The 17,424-nt window shown below is 38.3% G+C and overlaps 1 protein-coding gene across 1 annotated transcript; it reads left to right on the forward strand.

Moving 5' to 3' along the window:
• Positions 1 to 281: 281 nt before the first annotated feature.
• Positions 282 to 3,848, forward strand: LOC149162312 (uncharacterized). The gene is made up of 2 exons (XM_089435664.1): positions 282 to 3,154; positions 3,279 to 3,848. The coding sequence occupies exons 1-2, from the start codon at positions 403 to 405 to the stop codon at positions 3,716 to 3,718; spliced, it is 3,192 nt and encodes a 1,063-aa protein (XP_089291790.1). The 5' UTR covers positions 282 to 402; the 3' UTR covers positions 3,719 to 3,848.
• The last annotated feature ends 13,576 nt before the right edge of the window (positions 3,849 to 17,424 follow it).

Consider the following 17,424-nt stretch of genomic DNA (forward strand, 5'->3'; position numbering starts at 1 on the left):
ATATATGTTTTATGTGTCTCTTTATTGGGCATAACGTCAAGTTGTCCATTGAATATTAATGTGCTTTCAACACACACAGTAAACACATATATTAATTTTTTGAATAAATGAATTTTATATTTTAAACCAAACGACCAGCAGTTCGTCATTTGACCAAAACCAAAAATAACACCGTTTGGGTAGACAAGATGGACGACTTGCGGTATTAGTATTAGTATTAGTTTAGCTGAAATGGACGATATGAGTTAAACACACCACGTCTTACGAAAATCCACCAAAATCCTTATGACTCCTTATGCCAGGAAGGAATTTCACAAATGTAGTTGATATCCACAATTGCCCAAACCCTCTGAAATATTTTTGTAATTCCTTCATTTTATCGATCGCCCATCTGAGGAGCCGATGGCAGCTTCCACAGATTTCATCCTCATCACCTCCACACTCATGCTCCTTTTTGTTTCTGCAAACGCCCATCTTCTTCATCATTATCATGAGAAAAGTCGTGAACGACTGCAGGTCGATATAGAAGCCCTGCAAGAATTCAAAGCTTCCCTCACATATGATCCTTCTCACGCCTTGGCCAACTGGGATTTTGTTGCCAACCATGTCTGCAATTGGACTGGTGTCACCTGCAACCCTCACAAACTGCGCGTATCTGGCCTAAATCTCTACAACATGAGCCTGCAAGGTACTATACCTCCACATTTGGGCAATATCTCCTTTCTTGGCGTGTTGAACCTTACTTTGAACAGTTTCTCTGGCATAATCCCAAACGAATTGGGCAAGCTCCGTCGCTTAAAACGTCTGTTCCTCAGTCAGAATCACTTGGTTTCGTCCATTCCAGAGGCTTTGAAAGATTGCACATCTCTCAGGCTGCTTAACCTGTCCTTCAATAATTTGACAGGGACTATTCCGAGTGGTCTAGGCCAATTGCAAAACCTGCGAATTCTTTCACTGTCCGGTAATAGATTGACTGGGAAAGTGCCCGAATCCTTGGGAAATTATTCTGCGCTGGAATTTCTGGTTCTAGGACAGAACTTCCTTAGCGGCACTATCCCTTCTCAGCTTGGCTTGCTCGCTAGAATTAAAGTTCTGTCTCTTGAAGGAAACCAGCTCAGTGGAGGAATCTCGCCTTCACTGCTTAATTGCACGGAGTTACTCGAATTAGTTTTGTATGACAACAGGCTTACTGGAGAAATCCCGTGGGAGATAGGTACAAAGCTCTCAAATTTAGAGTATCTGCTGCTCTGGGGAAACGAATTAAACGGTACCATTCCGAAATCTTTTGGAAATTGCTCTCAGCTTTTATGGCTCGACCTCTCTGAAAATTTCTTAATGGGAGGCATACCTCAGGAATTTGGAAAGCTCCGTCTTCTACAGAGACTTAGACTTCATGATAATCATTTGTATAGTGAGGAATCCATTTCCGTATTTGGAGCACTTTCAAACTGCACCAATCTGCAAGTACTCGCTCTTGCGTACAATGATCTTAAGGGCGACTTGCCTGGAAGCATAGGCCGTCTTTCTCAAAATCTGCTTTATCTCTATTTGGAACATAATCATTTCACTGGAAAGATACCCCAGGAGATGAGCAATCTCACTGGATTGATCCTGTTAAATCTAGGGGACAATTTGCTCTCTGGAAGCCTTCCTTCTGCACTAGGACGGATGTCTACTCTTCAGCTGCTGGACGTCGCCGGGAATAACTTGGAAGGTAATATACCCTATCAATTCAGTCAATTGAAAGCTATGTATGACCTGGTCCTTTATCAAAACGCTTTTTCTGGAGAAATTCATCCTGTTTTTGCAAGTTTGCCGCAGCTAAGAATATTAGATCTCAGCTATAACAAGTTCAGTGGTAATATACCGGATAATGATATATCCAATCTCGAGGTTCTGGACCTCAGTTACAACCAGCTAAGCGGCGTGATGCCATCCAAAGTGGCTAGCCTTCATAACCTACAGATCTACATTAATGTCTCACATAATGCGCTCACAGGAAGGGTGCCTGCCGAACTGGGAGGAATGCACATGGTTCAAGCAATTGATCTCTCTGACAATAATTTTTCAGGGAGCATACCCAGCGAATTAGTGAATTGTGCTGGACTTGACTACCTTAATCTTTCTCACAATTCATTGGAAGGCACGATTCCGACATCAATCGATCAAGTTGCAGGACTTCAAGATTTGGATCTCTCTTTCAATAAGCTTTCCGGTCCCCTGCCTAGCTCTATAGAGAAATTACAGAAGCTTACGCATTTAAACTTGTCATACAATAACTTCACAGGAGAAGTACCATCCTCTGGAGCTTTCAGAAAACTGAATTTGACATCATTCTTAGGAAACAGTGGACTCTGTGGCAGATGGATAGAGTTACCTCATTGTAAATTGACGACAAGGCACCATCATGATTCCAAAAGAAGGGTAGTTATCTTGGCCACTTCGGTTGGTTTAACTTTGCTATTGGTATTTTGCCTAGCCTTCATGGTTTTGATATATTTTCGTAGCAGAAAGTCTGCATTGTTGGAAATTATTTCAGCGAGATTAGGGAGGATGCTGAGGAGCCAACTCCGCGAGACGAAGATTGTAAGTGAGGAAGAGGTGAACAGAGCAACTAATGGTTTCAGCCCGGATAACCTAGTGGGGCGTGGCGGCCATGGGTCAGTGTATAAGGGCGTATTAGACAACGCCACAATCGTTGCTGTCAAAGTTATAGAGTCTGCCACATCAGGAGGTGCATACAAGAGACTGATAAAAGAATGCAAGACGTTGGGAAGAGTCCGCCATCGGAATCTGGTGAGAATGGTGGGCGTATGCTCAAGTTTGCAGGTCAAATCTTTGATTATGGAGTTCATGTCGCAGGGAAACCTGGATAAGCATTTGCATTGTAGGGAAAATAATTGCAGGTTGGATCTGAAAAGACGGCTTAGCATTCTTAAGGACGTGGCCCATGGAATGGCATACCTTCACCATCACTGTTCTCCGGCCATTGTTCATTGTGATCTGAAACCTTCCAACGTTTTACTGGATGAGACGATGACGGCTCATGTTGGAGATTTCGGTATTTCACGCCTCATGAACGATTCAACAGCAGCAGCCGCTTCAGGGGACACCTCCAGTCATGTGATCGGGTCTGTTGGTTACATTGCACCAGGTAAATAGTACTGATACACTAGATTGATTGAGCAATGTTGTATATGGGAAATATTTGAGTCAGCGATAAAGGTTTTATATATCAGTCACTAATAAAGGTTATATATATATATAATTGGTTACAGAATATGGTACAGGAGGCCGCCCGTCCATGAAAGGGGACGTATACAGCTACGGCATCTTGGTATTAGAAATGATAACGGGAAAGAAGCCCACAGATGCAGTGTTTTCAGAAGAGGAGCAATCATTGCAGAGTTGGGTGGGCCATGCATTCCCCGACAGATTGTTGGAGGTGATTGACACGACTTTGGTGGAGGAGATTAGAATGGAAGAAGAGGATGAAGAACATGATGTAAGTGAATTTATAGGGCATGGAATTGTTGTGCTGTTGGCGAAGATAGGTGTGATGTGCAGCAAAGGGGATCCTCATGAACGACCGACTCTGCGAGAGGTTGAGGCATCGCTAGAGCAGCTAGTCGCCAAAATCCATAAGAATTCAGAAAATGAGTTGAACCGCCTTGGACAGGTGACTGAGGAAGCCATTTCTGAATCTGAATCTGACTAGGGCATGTTGCGGAAGAAAATGATTAGTGGTCTCCACATATATTTGGAGGAAAATGATTAGTTTAGATTAGATGATAGTTTTGCATTTTCATTTTCATTTTTAGAAGTAGTTAAATCCAGAGATATTTTCTAGTTGATTAATCTGTTATATTCTTATGTGGTGAAGAGATTTGATCAGTTAATTAATAATGTAATTAAAACATTTTTCTATCTTAAAATAACATATATCATATATTATTATTTAATTAATATAAATGTGTTTTTTAATTTTTTAATTCCATATGATCAATTTTTTAATGGATTTATTTTCTATATGAGATCTTCTTTCAATATAGGAAAAAACAACATACATTTTTTGGAATATCTTTTTCTTAGTTAAAATATTTTTTAATCATTGAAAATAATGATTATTGATTACGATAATTTTTTTTAGTGGTTTACAGTGATAATCATAGAATACAATTTACAATATTAAGTGGAAAGAGATTATATTGAGAGCAATTTTATAGATAGTTTGAACTAGTCTATTTTCTTATTATTATCATATTTTTTATTTTTATTTTTGAAGTTTTTAAGAATAATTGTTATTGAATAGAATTTATAGTAAAGTAAAGATTATGTATTAATTTTGGGATTTATGTATAGTTAATGGTTTAGGATTTGCATTTGATTAACTTATTTTATAAATAAAATTGATATGCTATTTTTTTTTCTTATATATAGATTTAATATAATTATACAATTCTATAATGATGTAATTTTCACAAGTTGCCACGGGCTAATTCATGTATGATGATAGCTTAGGCCATCATTTTCAAAGTTTTATTGTCAATTTAATAATGGCCTATAATTTGTATTTCAATATTACTAGTTATTTTACACATTAATATTACAACTGGTGGCTATCATCATACTTTGGACCACCATGAATGGGACACTCAATAGTACATTCATGGATTGACATTTGTTTTATTAAAGAGTCGAATATTATGTATACATTCTAAATATGTATATTGATTCGTTAAATATTTTTTGTTTTATTCTTGGCAATAATGCATTTATTCTAGACTTAAGGAACCCTCAATCTTGTCTATTTGGATTTGTATTCCTAATGTTCATCAATACTTTGTGGAAGCAAAGATAGCGTGCTCAATTTACCTTGTTGCCGGTAGATTGTTTGCAAGATTTACAACATTGATGAATGTTGTCTACTAATTCCTATGCCTTTTATTGATCTAATTATGATGGTTTGTCTATGATTCGTGGTAGTTTTCCCAAGTCTTTGAAAAAAATTATATAGTCACAACTAAATATGAAATTGATATTTTATGAGAAAGGCTCACACAAATGGCTCTCAATTTACACAAAAATTTCAATCCTGACGCAGTCCAATCCCTGCGATACCCAGAATCACAATCTATTCATGCACACAACGAATACATCAAAACTGTCCATATAAAATTTCAGATTGCTGACAATTGCATACACTTCAATTTGCGGAAGTATGTGATATTGATTCACAATTTCAACAGTCAGTAGTTTCAACTCCTCTCAAAAACTCTGGTTCAAACTACAATTCAGCAATCAACACACCTTTAATCGGAAACCATAATGTAATTGCCAACACCCATATATAAATTTAAATACCAATGCCTCTGCAATCTGACTCTGGTATTCTATGCATCCAATTCAGTGTTTGTTCTGCGTTTACACTCTTCATCTCAGATTCCGCTGTCCCATAAATTCTTTGACTGTTTAACATTCTCACAAACATTCGATTGGCCAATTATCAGCAATCAAACCAGATATTAAACTTCGATCTGCAAATATCTTACCATGTCCATCATTGAATTGATAGTCTTTGTCCATAATTGTGTTCCATTTGATTCCACGCTCTCAAGCATCGACCCTCTATCAAATCCTCACGGCTTTCTTTCAATTGTTGCAAATCATCGATTTGCCATTACTCGAATCTTTCCGACTCCTCCTGATTGCTGGAAGTGGAATTACAGCAGACAATTAGTTCGTACCACTGCCGAAATCCATCGCACATTTCTTTCTCTCTTTCTGCGCTAAGGGATTGGAATCGACTTCCAACACTGTTAATTGAACCGCCAGTGCACAGCTCCGCTTTGGAACTTCGATTTCAATGCCAGATCTTGGTTTAATAACTTCAAGCAACACAACCCATGTATCCTCCCGCTCCACAGATCTGTTCGATTTTAACTTAATTCAATCCAACACAGAGAGTAAATCTTGGTTAAATTTATCAAAGAACTGAGAATTTAACTCAAGTGAGAAAACCCCTATCTTGAAATTAAAATATTTGCTTGGAAGGTCCGTTTCCCTGTGAAACAGAGGGTTCCCTCCCTACTCCACAACGTTCAAGGAACAAATATGTATATGGAATGAAGAATTATGCCATAAAGCAACCAACGGCAGTGTCGTGCGACAAACCAGTAACAAATTGAGCAAACATAAAAAATTCATGGCCAACATAAATTTTAACCTCTGAAACGAAATCAGGATCCTTGGAATTACTTGGCGACATCAATCCTTACGAAAAGAAGGAAATATGCAATAGAACACGGTTTCTCTTGTTGCAGATTCGACTTTTGATGGGTGAGAAACCAAATAAGACATAATGGAGTCTCGTTCTTTCCTCCGCTCCAAAGTATCGATCCGATCCAAATTGGGATCAGAAATTGCCAACCTTCAGTGCTAAGTTAACACATCCAACTTCAATCGATCACTGATATTTTTATGATTTAAATCGAAATCATGCCAAACTATTACGAATTCAACTCAATTCAAATAAATCACAGTTCAAACCCATGCGCATCACACCAAAATAAACACCCGGATTTTATTCAAAACAGAGTATGAGAAAGAGTTGCACCGTGCCAATCCTACGCATAATGAAATCTGTATATATTTCTTTAATCTACACAGTCCTCTAATATGAGCTTTCGCTCCACACTCAAACTATACACACATCAGTATCGCTCTTCTCCTCCTCCGCGACACACAAACTCTAATCCTTCTAAAAAGAAATCCCCTGAGTTCATTACAATTTCCCTCTATTTATTCTCCTAAATTAAATTATCTAACAGAGTTTCCTATTTTTCCAAGAAAGAACAGAATTCTTCTATTCCGTTGTTTCCCAAGCACACCTAGACAAACAGCCCTATCTCAAAATCCAAATTAAGCTAATCTCCTATTTATTACAATAACAAATTATTTGAGGGATCCAACCTCCTCAGTAAATTGTTTTTGACCAACAGTAAATAAATTTTACTGGATTTAACCACAACATGTGGACAAATCTCCACATTGCTGGCTAGATCGGGATGCTCCTGCATCAGACTCCCAAAGTTTAAATTTACCATGATCTCCTGATCATGCATTTCTGGTTTGCGTCCTCCTGGATCCCATACTTGATTTGATAGTCTGTTCTTGATTACTGCTGTTGTTGTTTGTTCCTCAAGTCTTTCGCTTTTGTGCCGCAATACCTCACTATCTGCTGCTGTCCTTTCCACATATCTTGCTGCTGTTTTGCTCACTTTAATTTGCAATTCTTCATTCCTTTCACCTGTACCATCTTTACTAACTACATTGTCCGCAATATCTGTCTTTAATCCTCCTGCACTTTGGCTTTCTTCAATATCAATGAACTTCAATGACTCAGTGTATCCTTTGAATTCAACAATTCTTTTGCCATCCTCCTTAGTCTGCATATGACTATGAGTAGTCTTTTCTTCAACAGTCTTCAATAACTGTTTGTCTTTCTTCAAGTTTATGTGACCTGCAAACACACAACAACCTTTAGTTTTCAAAATACAATACCTTCCATTTTCTTTTGATGCTTCAAGCACCAATCCTCCACCATAGATCTTTTGGATTTCAGCGGATCCTTCTTGCGATGACTCCAATTCTCCGAGTCTTTCTTTCTTCAACAAATCAATATGAATTTGCCCAGGTTTCCTGAACTTATTCATCAGCTTGCCATTCCATCTCCGTTGCAATAGCTTCCACTTCACCCTTTTCTTCAGTCTCCATCTGTACCTTCGATCTTCATTTATCTTTCTTTGTACTACCAGACCAATTTCTAGTTCTTCATTCTGCTGCCAGCTTCTATACTTCTGCAGTTTAATGCTTTCCTCAAATTCATTCTCATGTAGCTGATCATTCCTTCCAAATTTCTGGTTACTTCCACCTTCATCTTGCTGAGTTAATATTTCTGTCTCTTTTATGCCTTTGAGGACATAACCTCCTTGCTGCTTCTGATCTTTCATCTCACCTTCATATAATCGCTGCTCAATTTCTCTGATTTCAGCATCATATTTATTAATGCTGTCTTCCGCATCTTTTCCTCCATCAGGTTCTGTAGGCTTTGTTTTTCCTTTGGGTTCCTCAAGTAATCTTTCCAAGAATTCTATCTCCTTGTAAAATCTCCCTAGTAGATCATCACAATTTTCCTTCTCAGCTTCATTCTTTTCCTGGCATTCTTCCTGAGTTGACCTGCTTTCCACATCACCATATTGTAAGCATATTTCATTAATTCCATTAAACAAATTCATCGGTTTACCTTTTTGTAGTCCCACTATGGAATTGTCTTCAGACTGCTGGTCTATATCAACCTCATCTGACTGTTTCACACCGAACAGGATTTCATCTATGAACTTCTTCTGTTGTAAATGATCAACACCTTCTTCCTCTAAAAAGGATTCTTCATCATATTTTACCTCAAGAGCTTCATTCCTGGTCGTGACAATTTCATTCGACTGTGCATCATCCTCTGTATATCCTGCAAACATACACAAATTGTAAGAATCAAAATCACAAGGCTTCATTGCCTCATCTGCTTCCTTGGCCAACAGATCTTCGAATTGTTCTGAACTCTGCCAATAATCCATGAGATCTTCAGCTGACCTCTCATTATCTTCTTCTCCCAACATTTCACCTTGTTCTGGTCTGCAAATGGAAACTTCCAATTCTACCTCTGCTTCTCTGAGTTTCTCTGATTCCTCTTGAGCACTCAACATCTGCTCAATCTTCCTCAATTCTTCTACTAGCTCTGACTTTATTTGCTGATTTCTCCTTTCTCGTAGCCTTGGCCACTTTACTCTTTTCTTCATGGTCCAAACACTTTCCTGCAGCATCTTCATCAGTATTCCAATCTGGAAATCTATCTCAGCTTTCTCTCGGTCAAACTCTTTTTGACTCATCTTCATGCCACTTGCTTTGGCATCTTCCTTTCTGCTGTGGCTTCCTTGTGAACTTCCGCTATGACTATCTGTAGTCATTTTCTGCTCCTCTCTTTCCATGAGCTCCTTACACCTCTGCAACAAGCCTCTGCAACAGTAAGTCCTTCTTACTGCAATCTTACCTCACTGAGCTCTCCTCACTCAGTCTTTTGGTAAGCACGATCCCCTATCTGGAATCTTCTCCTGAGCAACACCTTTGCTCTTCTAGGCTTCTGCAATCTCTCACTCTCTCTTTCGAAGACACTTCAATTGTCCTCTCTGTCCAATCTCTTGTTGGAATCTTCAGGTTCACTGCCACTTCTGCTTTTAAGAACGCATCTGGTTCTTCTCTCACAGCTTCTCTTGATTTATATTGTTGCAGTGTTCAATTCTTTCTTATGCTGTCACCTGTGCTTTGAATAGATTTCCCTGCTGCAATCTCGTACTAAACTTCATTCAGAAAACAAACTTATTCAATTTCAACAGAGCCAAGCTCTGATACCAAAAATTTGACGCAGTCCAATCCCTGCGATACCCAGAATCACAATCTATTCATGCACACAACGAATACATCAAAACTGTCCATATAAAATTTCAGATTGCTGACAATTGCATACACTTCAATTTGCGGAAGTATGTGATATTGATTCACAATTTCAACAGTCAGTAGTTTCAACTCCTCTCAAAAACTCTGGTTCAAACTACAATTCAGCAATCAACACACCTTTAATCGGAAACCATAATGTAATTGCCAACACCCATATATAAATTTAAATACCAATGCCTCTGCAATCTGACTCTGGTATTCTATGTATCCAATTCAGTGTTTGTTCTGCGTTTACACTCTTCATCTCAGATTCTGCTGTCCCATAAATTCTTTGACTGTTTAACATTCTCACAAACATTCGATTGGCCAATTATCAGCAATCAAACCAGATATTAAACTTCGATCTGCAAATATCTTACCATGTCCATCATTGAATTGATAGTCTTTGTCCATAATTGTGTTCCATTTGATTCCACGCTCTCAAGCATCGACCCTCTATCAAATCCTCACGGCTTTCTTTCAATTGTTGCAAATCATCGATTTGCCATTACTCGAATCTTTCCGACTCCTCCTGATTGCTGGAAGTGGAATTACAGCAGACAATTAGTTCGTACCACTGCCGAAATCCATCGCACATTTCTTTCTCTCTTTCTGCGCTAAGGGATTGGAATCGACTTCCAACACTGTTAATTGAACCGCCAGTGCACAGCTCCGCTTTGGAACTTCGATTTCAATGCCAGATCTTGGTTTAATAACTTCAAGCAATACAACCCATGTATCCTCCCGCTCCACAGATCTGTTCGATTTTAACTTAATTCAATCCAACACAGAGAGTAAATCTTGGTTAAATTTATCAAAGAACTGAGAATTTAACTCAAGTGAGAAAACCCCTATCTTGAAATTAAAATATTTGCTTGGAAGGTCCGTTTCCCTGTGAAACAGAGGGTTCCCTCCCTACTCCACAACGTTCAAGGAACAAATATGTATATGGAATGAAGAATTATGCCATAAAGCAACCAACGGCAGTGTCGTGCGACAAACCAGTAACAAATTGAGCAAACATAAAAAATTCATGGCCAACATAAATTTTAACCTCTGAAACGAAATCAGGATCCTTGGAATTACTTGGCGACATCAATCCTTACGAAAAGAAGGAAATATGCAATAGAACACGGTTTCTCTTGTTGCAGATTCGACTTTTGATGGGTGAGAAACCAAATAAGACATAATGGAGTCTCGTTCTTTCCTCCGCTCCAAAGTATCGATCCGATCCAAATTGGGATCAGAAATTGCCAACCTTCAGTGCTAAGTTAACACATCCAACTTCAATCGATCACTGATATTTTTATGATTTAAATCGAAATCATGCCAAACTATTACGAATTCAACTCAATTCAAATAAATCACAGTTCAAACCCATGCGCATCACACCAAAATAAACACCCGGATTTTATTCAAAACAGAGTATGAGAAAGAGTTGCACCGTGCCAATCCTACGCATAATGAAATCTGTATATATTTCTTTAATCTACACAGTCCTCTAATATGAGCTTTCGCTCCACACTCAAACTATACACACATCAGTATCGCTCTTCTCCTCCTCCGCGACACACAAACTCTAATCCTTCTAAAAAGAAATCCCCTGAGTTCATTACAATTTCCCTCTATTTATTCTCCTAAATTATCTAACAGAGTTTCCTATTTTTCCAAGAAAGAACAGAATTCTTCTATTCCGTTGTTTCCCAAGCACACCTAGACAAACAGCCCTATCTCAAAATCCAAATTAAGCTAATCTCCTATTTATTACAATAACAAATTATTTGAGGGATCCAACCTCCTCAGTAAATTGTTTTTGACCAACAGTAAATAAATTTTACTGGATTTAACCACAACATGTGGACAAATCTCCACATTGCTGGCTAGATCGGGATGCTCCTGCATCAAATCCCTATACTCCTAATCCCATTAATGAAAGTGTAATGAATATGCTTTCTTTCTTCTTGGAATACTTCGAGTGATTCTCCTTGTAAAGGATGTAATGTTTCATTTATAGGAACCTTAAAGGATCCATATATAGTAGTTGCTTCTATGTTGAAAGCTACAACTCCTATAAAAGAAATCAGTAGTATTGGTTTGCATCCATTGAGTTCTTGAGTAAGTAATGTAGCTCATAAGTTAGGATTTTCCAGTGTCTATTATTCTTTGGATGATCATATTTAGGAGTTGTTCTTTTTTCCTTGTTGATAATATTGTAGAAGTATGTCAATGTAATTACTCTACCTTTGACCCCTTGGATCTATTCAATTCAAATATGTATAAGTTGTATATAAGTTACTATGATGATGGAAGTCAAACCTTATGAGCTTAAATAAATGAACCCTTGTGTAATTCATATAAATATTTCATGTCAATTCCTAATGTATAGCTCAAGCCCAAGGCCCAATCCATGAGTGGCTAGGAATCTAATTCAGCTAAACATGTTTTTGATGTACCATGTGGTAGTGCATACCACGATGTACTCAATCTATGTAAATATTATTTCAAAATGTAATATAACTTGATCCAACATTGCTATGGAGACAACATGAAAACGATTATGGTTTCACTAGCGGGGAAGAGGAAAGGAGGCCCAAGGGCAGGGGTATACAACAATGAGCATCAATCACCATGCACACGCTCGATGATAGTGTTTTCTTTTATTTCATTGCATTGTGGCCTATTGATCTCATCCAATCCAATCATTTTCCATTATCATTGAGTTGCATTGCTAACCTACAAAAAATAAACTTAAAATGTATCAATGACCCTCAATTCCTTCTTAATCGTGACATTGAGTGCTGACTCTATTGATTATTCATGGACCATACAAAAACATAACCTACCATTTTTGATAAATGTAACCGTTTAGATTCACATCAACACTAATGTTCCCATGTTGAGGATATCCTACTTATGCCAAAGGAATTCGTAATATAATATTCTAAACATTATACTTTTTGAATTTTTCCTAACTACCTTTTTCTCATAACTTTTACCCAAAATCTAGCTAGAAATTAAAACGAATTGGTGGTTTCGCAAATATGTGTTGTTGAGATTGCACAAGTTAGGTGTGATAGGTTTTTTCAAGGTATTGAATCTGTTAATGAATTCAAAAATGCAATTTAAGCAATGGAAATTAAAACCTAACCAACCACTACTTACTACAATTTCGATGATGTACTATAAAAGGTTTAAAAAGTAGAATGTTTAGAATTGTTCATTCCTCTCCAAGTTTTCATCATTTTCTAATGCCATATGGAACATTTCCATCTATGTTTGTTAATACTTGGTGGGAGAAAAGATAGTATGCTCAATTTACCTTGTTGTTGTTAGATTGTTTGCGAGTTTACAACATTGATGAATGTTGTCTACAAATTCTCACTTGTATTGATCTAATTATGATGGTTTTTCTATGATTGGTGGTAGTTCACCTATTTATTTGAAAAAATATATAGAGTGACAACTAAATATGAAATTGTTATTTTATGAAAAAGGTTCACACAGATGGCTCTCAACTTACACAAAAATTTCAATCCTTATATTGCTAATCCCATTAATGAAAATGTAATGAATATGTTTGTTTTCTTCTTGGAATACTTATAATGATTCTCCTTGTAAAGGATGTACAATGTTTCCTTTATATGAATCTTAAGGGATGCATATATATTAGTTTCTTCTATGTTGAAAGCTACAACTCCTATCAAGGCAAGAAGTAGTATTGGTATGCATCCCATTGGGTACTTGAGCAAGTAATGTAGCTCATAAGTAAGGATTTTCCAATGTCTATTATACTTGGATGATCATCTCTAGGTGTTGTTCTTTTCTCCTTGTTGATCATATTATAGGAGTATCTCAATTCTTATACTCTAGCTTTGGCCCCTTGGATCTATTTAATTAAACTATGTATAAATTGTAAAGAAGTCATTATGATGAGGGTCAAACCATATGAGCTTAAATAAATGAACATATGTGAAAGTCATGTAAATATTTCATGTCAATTCCTAGTGTATAGCACAAGGCCAAGTCCCAACTCGTGAGTGGTTAGGAATCTAATTGTGCTAAACACGTTTTCTATGTACCATGTGGTTGTACCTTCCAATATTTACTCAATATATGTAAATATTATTTCAAAATGTAATATAACATGGTCCAATGTGGCTATGAAGAGGACATGAAAAGGGTTATGGGGAGAACTAGTGGGGAAGAGGAAAGGAGGCCCAAGGGCAGGGGTTTATAGCAACATGAGAATCAAGAACCATGCATATGCCTGAGGATACTATTTTATGTGATTTCATTAACTATGGCCTATTGATCTCATCCAATCCAGTGATTTTCAATTCTCATTGAGTTGTATTGCTAACCCAAAAAAATGACCTTAAAATATATTGATGACCCTCAATTCCTTCTTAATTGTGACATTCAGTGAAGCCTCTATTGATTATTCATGGACCATCCAAAAACTTGACCTCTTACCTTTGATAATTGTAACCATTTGGATTCACGTAGGAAATCCCTTTCCCATGTTGAGGGTATCCTACTTACGCCAAAGGAATTTGTAAAGAAATAGTCTAAACATTATATTTACTGAATTTTTCCTCAGTACTTTTTTTTGATCGCTTTTACCCAAAACCCGACTAGAAATTTAATCGAATTGTTTGTTTTTTTGTAACGATGGAGACAGTTCCTGGCTACAAAGGGACTAGTGCCCAGGACATCTACAAGATTTATAAAATAAAATAAAATATAGGGTCAAAGAAATATACCATGAGAATAACAATGAGTGATCTAATTCTGAAACCTATCTTTACAACCGGATTGGCCAAGATAAGTGAGGGTTGGAGAGCTTAGGGTTTTGTTGAGGGTGCCCGACCCAACAACATGTCTGGGGATCTCCACGGTAAGAAGTCTCAACTAGAACTCAAACTGTTTGGTGTAGGAGTCCCAGCAGTGGGGTAGTACAATATTTCCTTGATCGTGGTTGCGTGCAGAGGTGGGTAAGATGTCCTTGTTCGTAGCAAGGGTGTGACATATGCACCAATTCAAGGAAGGTGCATGAATGGCTCTAACACACGGAACTAGGGTATGAGTGTTCCCCTTAGACACTAGTGGTAGCACGTAGCTTGGAAGGGAACACACAAACAAAAAAAAATCACAAGCTAGAAAGCAGGTTAGCTAACGATCTAAAGTGATGGTTAAATCAACAGCACATCTCGATAAGATTCATACAAAAGTTTATAGAAAATTCCATACATAGCTGAAATACAATAACAACATGTGCATGAAATGTGTTGGCTCTGTTATATTAAGAAAGTGAAAGATCCAATCATACATATAACTATGACCAACCACTAGTCTCGACAGCACAACGTTACAATCACTACCATCTGCTCCTCCAAAGAGATATATTAGCTTTACACTGTGGAGAAATCAAGGCTCACTACAATAAACTCTAAGCTTTCTCTAAGATATCCCTATAGGAAGATTGGTTCCCAAAAGCCTGTACAATGAGTTATGAGGTTCTATAAATAGCAAAGTGTGGGGTGACCCTTGACATTCCCCTTTGTGACTCTTCACCTACCCTCATGACTCTTCAACTACTACATGACTGTTACACTCTACTATCGACACTTGGTGCTTCACTGTTACAACATGTTACATTGCAACTTGTACATTTACCAATGTGAGACAAAATAGGCTTGACCAAGCCATGCAATATATCACTAAGACTCAGAAAGATGTGGGAAGACCAACTCTTCAACATCCTCATGATGATCGACGGTCATGAACTGATGCCAGATTTGGTAGTCTGTTATTGCGTCCGCGTTCTCAATGGTTACATCCTACTCAAAGCACACTCTTCCCTCCCTTGCATTCGGGTACACTGATTTGGCACCTCTGTCCAACTCATCCAATAACATCCACATCATATTCTTGAGTGTAGCTGGAGCAGTGACATACTGATGCCTAGCATCTGTGCTAATCTCCAAGTCTGTGCTGGTGGCTACGCATATCAACTCATAAAATTACATGTCCAACTCTAGTCAGACTTGGTTCTTTTCCTTTGCCTCTGTGAATGTGCTAATGGATGGTTCTAAACACCCATGCATGTGAAGCCTGCAAACTAGTGAGGAGAAGTGGGAGTTCCTCATAGTTCCGCATTTGACTCCAGATGCGTGCCTTCAACTCTACTGCCTTTGGCTTCATCATCTTTGGCAAGTGTAGTGGCACTCCTTTGTACCTCATTGTCCATGTTTTCATGTGATCAACAATAGTGTTCATATTTGACAAGATGCGTGTTGTCCTAGCACAACGATGTTGCCAACCTATGAGATGGCCAACTGACTTATGCACGGTGATGAATCTGGAATAAAACATCCACATGACTGCCTTGAGGGATGATACTTGATCCAGTATACCTCTCTTCAACTCTGCTCTGGAGGATGATGTAACTTGTTCTCCTCCCTGCTTGGTTGCTTGTAACTCCTTATCCATGAGCTCGTTCTCTGCTATCAAGAATTGAACACTAGAACTAGTGGCTTCAACATATGATTTGGTAGCATAGACCAATGCTGCTGGATGCTCATGCACATCAGATACGGTCACTCGTTCTTTAAACTGCGTAGGGGATATGTGACCATCCAGAGTGGGCACTCTGCACGACTGGACAAATTTGTGTTGTGACTTGTCGAAAGATATATTGTGCATCTTCGCATCCTAATTTTCTTCAAGGATCTCTATGTCTCCTTGATCGCTTGGGACTTGCTCTACTTCTAGATCTAGTGAAGTCGGTGGGGTGACCTCTTCGTTCCGAGGCATGAGGTCAATATCTTGATCTGAGTTTGGCTGAACCATATCCGTATCCATCTTCTTTAGCATCTGTTCAATCTCTTGAGCAAAGTCCTACTCCTACGACTGCTCACCCTATCTACTCTGTGCCAGCTGCTCGGATAAGTCTATAACCTGTATGGGCGCAGTTTCATCAATTTGTGCATGTTGTGCCACCTACTACACTTGTCTCTGCTGCACTTCATTCTCTCTTTTACGCAACTCCTATTCTTCCCTACGTTTCCGCTTCAACTCTTGCAACTCCTTTTTTGTTTCCTCCATCTTCTGTTTCTCTCTTAGCCTTTGTGTGGACCTCTTGTCGCGCTGTCGCCTCTTAGCCTCAATCTCCAAAGTTTCTTTCAACACAAGTCAATCTGCTTTGAACTTGTAGCTTTGTTCTGCTTCTGTGCTGTCAACAACTTTCTCTTGCCTTTGTTACGTGCAGGTCTGCTACCCTATGATGCTTATGATGATGTTGCTCTTTGAGATGTTGCTTCCCTCTGTTCTGCTAACCATTCTACAAATATTATGATAGGTTCATGAACCTGGAGGAGTGATAACAATATTTCCATGGGTCTTCTACAGGCCAATGACACACCTCGTGGATCCAAGGAAATTGCACTCTCACACTATTGTCCTTCACCAAGCAATGCAGGTCATACAGATTGAAACTTTTGGAGCCGAAGGTGAATCTCTTGAAATCCTCTGTCTCGGCTTTAGCATGCTTGATATTCTATATCTCATATAACTTGATCCGCAAAGGAAGAGTGGCCCAAGGTGCCTTCTTCTTCCTGTGCAGTCTTACTGAAAGCCTTGTCGAGATGTGATATGACACCTCTTGCATGACGAGCTTGTCCATGGAAATCTTCGTTAAAACATGTGGAGCCTTCTCTGCTTCGTACATCTGTATGAAGAGGCCAAGGGGTGAGGCATACCAATCTACTATGTCGATCAATACATCAATCGATGCATGGGACATGCAAGGTGGATCCTGCTCAAATATAATTTTTTACAATAGGGTGACAAAGTGATCTATAAACTGTATGATAA

The sequence above is a fragment of the Pinus tabuliformis genome, chromosome 5_2 (assembly GCF_031772625.1).
Source record: "Pinus tabuliformis cultivar Carrire ecotype Pingquan chromosome 5_2, CPIR1, whole genome shotgun sequence".
Taxonomy (NCBI): domain Eukaryota; kingdom Viridiplantae; phylum Streptophyta; class Pinopsida; order Pinales; family Pinaceae; genus Pinus; species Pinus tabuliformis.